The sequence below is a fragment of the Glandiceps talaboti genome, chromosome 19, assembly GCF_964340395.1.
Source record: "Glandiceps talaboti chromosome 19, keGlaTala1.1, whole genome shotgun sequence".
Taxonomy (NCBI): Eukaryota; Metazoa; Hemichordata; class Enteropneusta; family Spengelidae; genus Glandiceps; species Glandiceps talaboti.
This window is the reverse complement of record NC_135567.1, coordinates 2,737,994-2,751,258: the sequence shown is the minus strand read 5'-3', so window position 1 is coordinate 2,751,258 and position 13,265 is coordinate 2,737,994. Positions and strand designations below refer to the sequence as shown.

General features: G+C 35.6%; 1 protein-coding gene and 1 long non-coding RNA gene across 2 annotated transcripts in view; both read right to left on the bottom strand.

Moving 5' to 3' along the window:
- The window catches only part of LOC144450361 (uncharacterized), a 42,892-nt gene extending 40,675 nt beyond the window's left edge, over positions 1 to 2,217 (bottom strand). Inside the window, exon 1 of the mRNA XM_078140964.1 lies at positions 2,188 to 2,217. Coding sequence (XP_077997090.1) covers positions 2,188 to 2,217 — 30 coding nt within the window. The remainder of the gene's footprint in view (positions 1 to 2,187) is intronic.
- A 2,940-nt stretch (positions 2,218 to 5,157) lies between these two features.
- LOC144450279 (uncharacterized) lies at positions 5,158 to 12,830 on the bottom strand. The gene is made up of 3 exons (XR_013482215.1): positions 12,712 to 12,830; positions 11,085 to 11,215; positions 5,158 to 5,884 (listed from the first exon to the last, which is right to left on the bottom strand). It is a non-coding gene; the product is annotated as an uncharacterized LOC144450279 (long non-coding RNA).
- Between the last annotated feature and the right edge of the window lie 435 nt (positions 12,831 to 13,265).

Here is a 13,265-nt window from a genome sequence, read left to right as displayed (position 1 = left end):
TTTTAAGGTTGGACTCTCATCATGATAGTTGAAGGTAGGCCCACTGTTGCCCATTATTTGACCATGGCCTGTTGCCCCCCCCCCCCCCCACATTCTTTCCCTCGACCCATTACCCCCTCCGACGACCAGCAACCCCTAGTCATTTTGACCTCTGGCCTTTTGCCCACTCAGTTGAATCAAAAGTACTTTTAGAAGTTTCCATATGATAATTGAGTTATTTGCATAATTAGTGATTCCCTTATGGGAGGCATTCAGTTTAATCTGGTTGCAATTGTAATTTGGATATTTTCATCTGCATACTGTCTGCGTATTATTACACATATATGTTGAGTTATATATGAAGCATTAGATGTATAAATATTGGCTGTGATATTTAAAGGCAGATGTCCCCTGAATAAAGGAAATCATGGGTAAGGTATGCATATGTGGGAAATTCAAACTGCTGTAAGGAGCACTGACTTTGCCCTCATATCTTCATATCATTTTGCACTGAAAAAGTTTCACATGACTCTCATATTTCATGTACTGTTTGTAAATATATAGTGATGCAACATGAGTAGAAATAACTGACGTTAACTAAGTTTGGTAGTCAATATAGCAGGTTTACCATCAAATTTATGCAAAATTTGTTTCAAATTTGTCTAGTAAAAACCGTTTGTCCAGTTGTCAATTAGGCTTACAAGTTACACAAAGTATGATAAGACACTGTGAATGGTGCAAATAAACAATGTGCGAAATGCCAAATATCAAATGCAAACAATACAAGCGAACAAAAGGGTGTGTATGCACTCTATTAGCCCGATATTTTACCTAAAATCAAGCTCATATGTGCGAACGGTATGTGAAAATGATACATTGTTACTGAAATAGAATGACATAAAATGAAACCAAAATGTTTCTCTGTTCCTCAGTTTGATCATATACGTTCTGGGTTGCTACACTCCTTAGTAAAATCACAATTTCATTCTACAACTTTTAGTGTGCGCGCCAAGTGTTTTCTGTCAAGTAGTTGTGTCTTCGACGTACCTAGTACCTAGTAGGCAGTGATGTAGATAATAGCCGGTTACCAGTCACAACGCCCAGCTATAAGTATAACAGTTGTGGGACCGGCTTAGGAAAGTACTCAAACCTGACGATCATTGAAAAAAATTCTAAGGTCGGAAAATTAAATATGAGTTGCACAGAAGTACTAATAGCAACTAAAATACCCAAAGTGGTAAAAAAAAATTTGACGATTACGCGGTAAAACAAAACTGGTCACGATATCGCTAGTGAAAGCCTTCGAACTAGTTTCGTAGGGACGTTGAATTCGGATGAAGGAAGCGCGAAGCGAAGTATGCAGTCAATGTGACATCTCATGATGCATGATGCAACAACACGACGTTTACGTAGAGTAGAACTAAATGTTTTCTAAACTTCAGCGAAAAGAAATTTTGTCGATCAGACAGACTATTTTCAAATTCTTAAAACATCTGAGAAAACTGGAGAGGAAGCAAAATGTGACACCGACAGACAAGATAGACGTACGGTACGTGTACAGAGGCGAGACACACCATGTGGTGCAAACAATGGTCGTGCGTGTCACTTATAAGGCATCAAATGTACATCACGTATAAGGCATCAGGTAATACATGCAATCTGATTAAAATCTGATGTGGTGAAAGAGGCTAGATGTCCTTATTTATCTATTCATCGTGTTGTGACGTTTGTTTTGTTCGGAGTGATCGCCGCCTTCCCACGCGATCACTCCGAACAAAACAAATGTCACAACACGATGAAAAGAGGTAAATAAGGACATCTAGCCGCTTTCACCTCATCGGATTTTAATCAGATTGGAAATACATGTAGCTAACCAAATATTCTTGGACTGCAGTCTTTCCTGTAACAAGTATTGGAAATTGTCAGAAACCTGATGATTTTATGACTGGATATGTTTCGATCAAGAATTCCCATACTTTCAGTTAAATTTTCTGATGGCCGGGAAGCAAGACATTTTTGAAACTTTTAGTGCGATATTTGATACTGATAAGCGACGTTGATGATGGGTATAGTGTTATAATTCATAAACAAATCTAGCATTGGCAACTCTGTTATTTCTGTAATGATCCTCAAATCTCATGGACAACTGTCTATGTTGTACACAAAGATCATACATCACTACCAAGTCTAGTTCCTATAAGTCCTTACCTGTCGACTACGATCTCTAGCTCTGTGCATGTTGTGGAGATGAACCTAACGCAAACTATTAAACTAGACTACAAGTACAATCATGGAGGCACCAGAAAATATTTGTTTCATTCGAATTTGAGAGTTCAGAAATCGTATTAATTTCTTTCCAGATTTCTCAAAAATCGTTTCCATATGTTTTGGCACTATTCGGCAATAATCCTCGTCATGTAAATGACATCGACTGACATCATAGTCAAACATATGGAGACAGAGTGGAGACCAAACTAGAGTCGGTACTCACCCCACCACGACGTATGCATGTTTGCGTTTGTTTTTAAATAGCTGGAGTGGTACGCGTACTCATCGGGATAACTCGGAGAAGCACATGTTTGTGATTTTATTGACTGTTTTCTGAGATGAGACATTGGGTTTCGAAATAATCAATCATAAACAGCCATAACAGATATTTTCACAGAATTAGAACACGGAAGGAAAATAACGAAAACATCAATGACATTTCTACCAAACTCGAGATTGCAGGTAGCTAGCTACAGTAAGTGTGGAAGTGTAAAACTTAGTCCGCTCTGGTCCGTGCGATAGTTAATTTTGAAGTTTTACCGATTATGTTGTCAAAACACGACCTACATGTAATCTGTAATCTGTAAAAAAAAGAATTGTCATCTATCTAACGATTTTGGTGTTTTCAAATTTACGTAACGATCGACCAAATGCCGACGCTAGTGTACGTGCACAACTGTAATCTACATGTAGTACATTGTACAAATGATACAAGTAAGTTAGTTCGTACCCAAGAATATCAGTTTACAATTTCAATTGCACAATTTGTCACTGTGTAACAGTGTTTGGATGGTGTTAGAACAGGTCCCTCAAAATATAATTTTCTCGGGCTATAATTTTTTTATATATCTTTATATAAATACGTGTTTAACCCAGACTGGGTGTCTGGCCGTACGTACGCACCGGAAAAAAACATAGCAGAAACACTGTCACTTGAAAAAAAACTATAACAAGGGACTCTTTGGATTAGGCAAGAACTACATGTAACCAATATGTGTGAACAACCACTAATATGTTGGTAAACTACCTGGGTTCGATTTACCAAATGTTCCTCCCATATAAACAAACAGCAACGCTTCAGAACGTATACGCATGCGCGAACATGTATTCTCAGTTCGATTTTCGCGCAAAAATTCAACATGTTCTCTAATTTCCAGGGTAAATTCTCTCATATCTCCTTGCATTAAAACTACGGGGATTTTTTATCTGAAAGTTTCGACGTAAATAATGCATATACCGAAGACTTTCCGAGTCAGAAAAGTTTGACCTCCTGAGGAGAATTCATTGACCTTACGTATAAATAAATATGACCCCAAAAGACGCACTAATTTGAATATGAATACCAAAATTGTATCAAATTTTTAACCCCTACCACAATTTTGAACGGCTGTGCGTTAGATCGCGAAAATCCTCCGTTACATCGGAATCCAACTCTAATTTAACATACTTTTTGTGACAAAATATCCGTCCATGTGACAACACTGAACTTCTCTTTCGAAAGATGGCTTGACATGGGGTTTCAATACGTAGAACACCTGTAAAGTTAACTGTGCACTGGTAACTTGTAAGCTGTATCCGGATAGCTATAGCCGGCCCTAGTGTAGTGTTGTACTACCATAGATACAATGTATGCTTTTTATCTTGGTCTAATATATTAGTATGGGAGACTTGTCTCAATCTGCATAACAATAAAGGTATTCCCCGTCAACGTCATTTCACTTAGGCCTAGATTTCTGACCGGAGGTATTGATAATGTTAACAAATAAAAAAAATTAAAAGTTACACGAGTATCATTTACGAATGTCATTCTTTTGACGTCAGTTTATTTTATTTGGCCCCTCCCACCTGTCAAACACAGACGACGACAAATCACCCGCCAAACTTCAAATTGTAAGTATCGTCTGCCAGGTGCCATTCTGTACTGTCAACAGGTGGTTGTCACTGTTAGCATAAAAATGACGTTTGTTTGCGCCCATGCTCCCCGAACCAGAACTTCTGATGGTAGATTATGTGGTGGAAGTTTGCTGGAAGTGTCAAGCGGGATTATCGCTCGAAATGCAAACGTCACTTGTGGAGAATATCTCTGCAAAAACCATTACATGGCAGCAGTCCGTCTGAGATTTTGTTCAAGCCCAAAAACACTAGGATTCCATTCACGTAGTTATGTACAACTACCATTGAAGTATCACTCAGTTTTTGATGAACTTGGTCAAAACAACCATAGCTATCGACGTGGTTCATACATTTGTACTAATTGTTACAAAAAAATTGAAGAAATAATTGGACCAAAAACTTCTCAGAAGAAAAAGTCAGATTCAAAGGTAAGTTGAAGTAAACTTCAATGTGAATTTGATACAGTTGGTCTCTGACGACATTTTCCCAAAATTGACTGAATGAACAATTAGACATATAATTATGATCTTTATTGATGCAATCATGAAATGAAATAATACAATGTGGTAAATCTATTTTATAACTCATTGTGTAAAAGTTGTTATACTTTACTTTGTTCAATTTGTTGGTATAGATGTACTGGTAAAAAGGGTTTGACCTGCAAGTGCAGTTGTTGTTGCATGTCCCTTTATATCTGAAGAATATATTTACTAGAGTAATGAACAACAGCACTAATGAAATGACCTGTGGTTATATTAGTCATATTATTCAAAAACTGAATCTCACTTCCATCTCACCAAACTAGACATATTTCTGCCAACCTTGTCATTTTCTCATTATTTACATTTTTTTTATATGTTGGTTGTAGATCAGTGCTCTCACCATTTCATTTGCCACAGAGCATATCAAACTACAGTCAACTGAAACATGTTGCCCATTTTTTTTTCAATATGTATTCTTACAACAAAGAGGTTATGTAAGTTGCAAAACAATCCTATATGCATTACTGGTTGCAGTATGTCATTGCAGATGACTGGTTGATTTGTTGCAAATCCAGACTGTTATTGAAATGATTATTCAAGACTATTTCCTATACATTTGCATACTGAACTCCTGAGTTTTTAACAATGTATGTATGTATCAATATATACATGTTGGTCAACATTGTTTGCTAGCATATTGGTTTTGGCAGTATATCAAACTGTTTTAAAATACTTAAGTAATATAATGTTTGAGATTGTGGCACTGAAGTTTCTCAATGGACGAGTACAGTGTACTTTTAATAAAAGTTTGTGTTTGCTAGCATAATAAAATTAAGTTAAGAAAAACAACACAACAAAAACATGTAACTGACTAGATTGTCCTCAATGTTTATTAAAACACACAGAGTACTTCTCTTGATTTAACAGCATTGATATGCATGGTCATTTAACTATGTACATAGATCAGTCTTTGCTAACGGTAATTTAATGGTGTAGAAAAACACAAATCAGTGAACAGATCTGTATATCTGCATATTCTTGTTATTGTACGAAATACATATTTCTGGTAGTTTCTGTGATTGACCACATTTAATTTATGTCCAAAGTCAATATTATGAATGCAAGGAATAAATCTCTTCACATCTTAGTTGTTCCTGACTTCTATGTAGAGTTACATGTAGGAGTTCCAGACATTTTTCAGCTGATGATTGAATATGGCTGTGCCACTAGTATTGTAATATCACTGAATATCCAGCAATTACCTGTAAATATAAATGCAGATATATATCCATGTAAGTTTTTGGAAATATCTTTTTTAGGAACACAAGCATATGGACAAGTCAGCACAAGGGGGTGTTGAAATAACATTAGACTACTGGAACAAAATACAGAGAATGATGTCTCAATGTCCTGATATTGGTAAGCTATTTTTTTACCTCTTTATAGGCTAACTACATGTATCTAATATGGGATATGTGGAATAATATCAATGTTCAAGCTGGTGAGAGAGAGTTTCTCTTGGAATATAAAAAATACAAGTAAAACTTCTTCATAAACTACCTCTGCTCTGACAGTCTTTTTTCTTTTCAGAACCACCTACATGTTTTCCACAACTGCTGGCAACTTTTCAGAAAGAATTATTCCGACACCAAAAAAACAATCCCGAGGAGAAACTTTACAGTCCAAACCAGATGAAACAATTCTGTGAGGAAAAGTGTCCTGGCTTGTTTGATCTTATGATATCTGCACTTTCCAGAGATGATCCAAGATTATCTTATGATAGGTCAGATGTCATAGAACAAAAAGCAACAGCGGCACTCCACATTCTAGCATATATGAGGTAAATTACGTGCTACAATTACGTCTTCTCTTGGATGTTCTTAAGTCTGAACTGTATGTGGTACATGTACATGTATATCTCTTTGGTGTTAGATAACTTATTCATAGTCATATTCCATTGTTGAAGTTGATAGAAAATTAAGCATTATGTAACTGTTAATATCTCTCCAGCTACTATTTTCCAGTAATTCACAGGCTGAGTTTATACAGTATTTACTTTTAGTAATACATAATAATTTACATAAAACCAAAAACTAATCAAGTATAGTGTTTACAACGATTCATGTAGCCAGGATATGTGTCACTTTTCAACAACCATCCAACTTATGTGTTGTGCATGTAATGACAGGGATTTCCTCAGATTTTGTTGATATGTACCAACAATTATGTCATCAAATCTTTCAAATATTATATCTAAATACCAGGATTGAGTAATGAACGAGTGTGTTTCACTTTGTAGGCAATAATCATCATATGTGACACATTTCACTACAACTACAAGACCGGTCTATATATAAAGTAACTGAATAATTGTCCTCCTTCATGCAGATCACAGAAAACAAATCAACTACAGAAGGACTGTGGCCTGAATCTTATGCAACATGGTGTATCTTATGATAGTTTAATGGCTGGTCCAATACTAGGATTCAGTGCTGCACCAAACACTATAACGCTACATAGATCTAAAACAGCCAGAGATAATACTCCACTTGTTTCTTCTCTACTATTAAGAGCAAGAAAGGTAAAGTTCAGTGTATATTTCATTCATTTGTAGACAGAAAGAAATAATACAAATATACTTTCATATTGTTATCATTTTAACAGAATGATTTTAGCAGAACTTTAGCAATTCATGTGCAGTTACATTATTCTTCATCACATACTACACAATAACTTATGTTCAGCCTCACATTTCTCATGGGTGGTGCAAATAAATGTGATCTCTAAATCAACAGACAAACCAATTACAAAAATAAAATAATTGTTACTATAGCCATGACTCCTTGTGAGTTTCGCTAATTCTCCTGAAAGGGATAAAGTTATTCTAGACCATGACAGAATCCATGACGCGAGTACCAGTGTGAAAGACTATTGTCAAAGTTGCACTTTTCACTGGACTTATTTATAGTTGTGATAAACTCTGTTTTGATGTCAAAATTATTATCTTTCTTTACAGGAAAGACATCTAGTGATTCATCTACTTGATGATTTCACAAACATTCAACCAATAAGACAGGCAACAAATTTAACCACATTCAAGGTATCCAAAATGGCTTCCTCACTAGTAGACGTTCATCCACAAATCCTTGCAATAAAAAAAAGACAGACTCCACACAGAACAGTACCTGTTGAAACAGCAGAAGGCACACAAGACTGTGTTGGTGGTATTGGTATTGAAAACATACTTGAAATCATGACCATGGGAATGAAGGAATATTCTACTGTCTGCATCAACACATTGCCACAGTACATGAAACACCTTGATCCAGCAACCATTGAGCAATCACTCAAACAGTTCAGGTAAATGCCCCTCTTTTACTACATAAAGTTCAGGTATTAAAGGGGAATGCCACTCCAGGAAATAGAGCCATTTTCATAAAGTGTTGGTTTTTATTCTGGAGAGTCATTACATGATTTTACTTCACCTACAATTACTTGCAATTTCAGAGAACAGCAAGTTGATCTTGTGCCTTTATATAGGGTAGTACTGTATCTTTACTATGGGATATTGCATCATGGAAGTCTTCACAAATCGAGTATTCATAAGCTTGGAGTGTCTATACCTTTGAGTGTACAGAATCTCATTGCGCAACTTGAATATATTATTTCTACTAACTCCCATGATGCAATGTTCTACAGCAAAGATACCCAAAAAGGCACAAGATCAACTTGATGTTCTTTTGAAATTCCAACTAATTGTAAATGATGTTAAATCATGTAATGCCTCTCAAGAATTAGAACCAACACTTAATGAAATTGCCTCTATTTAGTCCTGGAGTGACATTCTTCTTAAATGTGGAATAATATATCAGGTAACTATTGTTTTACAGCAAAGTAACAACGACATAGGTACACGTACCCTTATTAAGACATAGCTTTTTATATGTGTTACTGATCCAAACTAGGTTTTCTTGTGAGTAATCTGTAAATATCACTACCCTGTTTGTTTACTCTAGCCTAATGTACACAATACGCACATTCGAACAGCCCTGACTTTTGGCTTGTATTTGTAAGTGCTATGACAAGATTACTGTCATTATGTGTTGGATACTACAATATGTGTCAGCTGGAATTTAAACCTTGAACACTCACAGCCTAGTATACTTACTTTCACAATGTATTTTTATGTTGGACTCAATGACAATGCGTGCAAAACTAACAATTAAATCCACTTCTATATCTATTAACCTCAGATATCTATAGTGACATTTCAGGTGCCCACTATGCATTTCCCTTCTGAAAAAACAAAATTTTTGGAATTGAGCCTTTGTCACCATGTATAATGATTATGCAGATTATATTAGTTGTTATCTAGTTTGTTCATAATTCATATGACAAATGACTTTATCTTTATAAGCGTACTTAATATCTGTCCTCGTCTTTCAGGGTCTACCAACAAGAGGACCACTCAGAAAGAAGCACACTTCAAACAACATACCTCATCGATGAATTTCAACAAGACTTGCATTCCATGGAAGACTACCAGAAAGCATATGATCACATCTTTAATACATCGCAAGACTTCTTTTCATATGCTGAACAGTTTGTAATTCCTGCTCCTGGTGATTGGCCAACATTTTATTTTGTAAAGAAACTTATTGCCCAAGACAAACTTAGTGATAGCATTTTACCAATACAGGGACCTTTTCATGTTTCCCTTAATCTTCATGACGACCATGTTAAACTTTATCATTTTTTTTACAGTGACTTGTATTCCTTTGTTTTTGGGGGAAAGCTCTCATGTAACCCCAAACCATTTCGAACATCTCTTGTTATCATGGCTGCTTTTACAGGTTGGCAGATTGTACGTGATTCCATCCTTCAACATTTTCTAAATTCCAAAGACCCAGAATACCTTTGCCTTAAACACATCTTTGACGAACAGTTACCTCTTCTGACCTTTCAATACACCTCTATTTTTCGTTCAGGAAATCACAACTTATACCTTCAAATCATGCGCAGAATTTCCATTTTATTCATCATCTGGAGAAGACATCATTATGACAAATCCACTCTTTCTATGCTTTCAGACACTGACTTTTACATGACCACATTTCCTGATCTTTCTGAACTCTTTCAAACTTATTTTCCAGTCCTCACTGAGAAAAAGGTAGAAGTATGGCACTCCATTCTGCGTAGTCAAATCAAACCACACACATCACCACACACAATAACAAAAACAGCACACAGCATTGCATCAACACGACTGAACAACACATTTCACCAAAACTTCTTACATGGCTATGGCAGAGGCAATTGGCATCATGACTACACTCTCATTGCAGGTAAGACAGCCGAGTATATTGTACAACTCTTTGGGAAGGTTGCACAGAACACTGGAAAGTCTTCACTACTGGAATCAAAAACAAACATACTAAAATACCAACTACCAACATTCAAAACAGACATAACTAGTAAATGCTTACCCCTTGCTTTCAGTTTTGGAATCAACAATATACCAGCCATAGATAAAGTATGTGATTTCAAACCATGTAATAATCAGGGAGATACAATCAAAGTGCTTCCCTGTGGTCATAGTTGTCATGTGAATTGTTTACAATCATCAGAAGGCAAGTGTACTGTATGTCTTCCATTACTACTTGCCAAAGTAACAGAGCTTAGTAAAAGCTTTAATGAAGCCATTCTCACTCCAACACAACACAGGATAAGAAACCAATCCAAACAAAATGACAAAGATGTGGACATTGATGACACCACTGACATAAACACCACAAAAGACAGTGAACACTACACATCACAAGCATTTAAAGACAACATGACTCACTACATACAACAATATCCACCAATACAACAGCCTACAAAAGACCACCAACATCAAAATCCCCATCAACCACAGCAGAACAACAGACGATGCGCTCACTGTAGACAATATGGTCACACAAAAAAGAAACGAGGTGTCATCACATGTCCTCAATTACTACAACAAACAAGACAGAAATCTTACATTCCACAACACCATGCACTCATTAACATACATCCCATTTCCATCATGTATACTGAAGGAGAGATAAAACTTTGGGCATTGCCAAAACACATATCTCAATCTACAATTGATGGCCGTGATGGAAGCAATGCCTGTTCACTTATTACAATAATATTTGGCAACACGTATTGGAATAATTTAATCAATCATGTGTCTCTCCCACAACAGGTATTACCACCACAGTGGTTTGAGGCGACACTCACAACATTGAGAGAAGGCAACAGAGTTTATGAGTTGTATGTAAGTCAAGTTGGCAGAAATTTGTCAGTACATGAAGCAGTCAACATGTTGCCGTATATAAATGTATGTAACATAGGACCCGAAACACCTATTGATATCATTGATACAGATAATGATTCACAGACACTTACACTAACTAATCTCATATCCCAACTCACCCCAAAATCAGCAGGCATTTTCATTTTTCAGGGGAAATCCATCATATTCCTTTGTAACCTTGATTGTAGCCATATAATTATGTTTGACAGTCATATTCATGGAGATGTTGGTGCCCTTTTTCTTTCCTGCCCTAGGAGGGAAGAAATAATAGCCAGAATGTTACAATATTTTAATTCTATTGCAAATAGCACACAGTTTACACTTGGTTCTTTCACAGTATTGAGATATGCCTAGATACATACATAGTTGTGTATACTGTCATCTGCGTTAACAGAAAATAATACAAACAGGTAATACAATTGTAAGTATTTCACTGTAAAATTAAATACAATGTAGATTTGGGTCAAGATACTTTTTTAATTTTACACACTCTCACAAAACAAAAGTCTTAAAAAAAAAGAAAATGGAATACAATTATCTAGACTTTGTAGTATTTTAAAGACACACTGGTACAAAAAATGTACATGTATGTGTTGTAACCTCCAGTAGCTCCATGTAGCAGGTGAAAATTCACTGGATACTTTTTAGGCTCTTTATGTGAGCCTTGTAGGTTGTATTTTCATTTTTTTTTATTAATTGTACCATGCATACCACACTCTCTGCTAGTGTGTGTTGAGTATAATAAAGATTGATTGATTAATTATAGGAACCAAGAATGATGGATGTAGATTCTCATTTACTTCCACGAGAACAAGAAGTTTACTACTCTTGACTTTTGAATGTAATGTAACTAATCCTTAGAAACTATTTTGTTAGCTAAATGTATAATGTAAACAAATCTATACTAATACTCAGTGTAGTTTATCTTAGGAAATATATTTTATGATAAGGAGGTAAAGTTTACCTGACTATAAAAGGACTTTTAACTCTTTCAATTATAATCAAAAGCTATAATGTAGCTTCAGTAAACACATTTTTGAAATTCACCTTTTGCTACTGATGTTACTAAATATTAAGAGAAAAAAATATTGACAGTATAGTATTGTCCTTGCATTTATATTAGAGTATAGATTTTCAAATACAATGGCATTCACATTTTGTATATCACACACTGTACTTCTCATGAGTAATTAATTCAAAGATATTGTAACTTCCAGTGGAATTACTAAAGGTTACAAAGTAAGGACAAAAATCAAATTATTTAAAACTAAGTGAGTACATTTATTTTGTTTATGGAATTAAAGTATTGTATAATTGAGTATGTATAGTAGTACTAAAAGAACATTTGTAAATAAACTGACTATGTAGATTAATTATTATATTGTATGATCATGTTTGTGTTTGTTCATATTTTTTTCCCAACTTGTGATTTTTTGTAAACAATACCGTCCTGGTAGAAAGAGGATTAAAACATGGTATCAAATGTTATGAATATATTCCTTTAATGATTAATTCATATTTGTATTTTTGTGATAATAACAATCCCTGAATGGAACTGTTTACCCTTGAACATTAGGGAAGTATCATCCAGTTGTTCAACATACTCATCACTAATATTAGTAATATGGTTGCCAGCAGGTTCATTGTTTACATATACGTGTAATGGAGGTACGTACAGTGACAATGTGATAAACAAGTATGTAAGTCGTAACACTCATTACTATACGATGAGTGTCATTTACTTACCTGGTTAGGTGACGGTTATTCCCATTGCAAACACTCCGATGAATCGCATGGAAATGAGTCAATTTCTACGTACAAGTTACCTACGATACATCAATAACTCCGTCATGTTACAAATTCCATATTTGTCATGAGTACATCCATGATCCATTACGCGGTGAAGTTATACACGCTCTTCGTTCATGTTTTCTCAAACCGGAACAGCAAAGGAAGTGTCCTGTTATATGTATGAAATCATTGCCCATAGGTCTACCTAAAACGTGTTTTAAATAAAGTGCGTACCTCCAGAGGAAGGCAGGGAGAACGTGAGCTCATGGCGTTCATGTGCAGCACCGACCATGCACGTCCATTTATTTTCATTTCCGCATATTCTGACGCATGCGCATTGCGTTTTGAAGCGTTGCTTAAACAAACGTATTCCGTTGCACATGCGCAAACCTGCTTCCGTAGCGTGGGCACATAGCCTGGTTGCACCTTGGACTTTAAAATAGTTTAGATTATCTGACTCATCAATGTGTGGTTAATGACATATATTGGAGGTTGTAGTATGGACTACA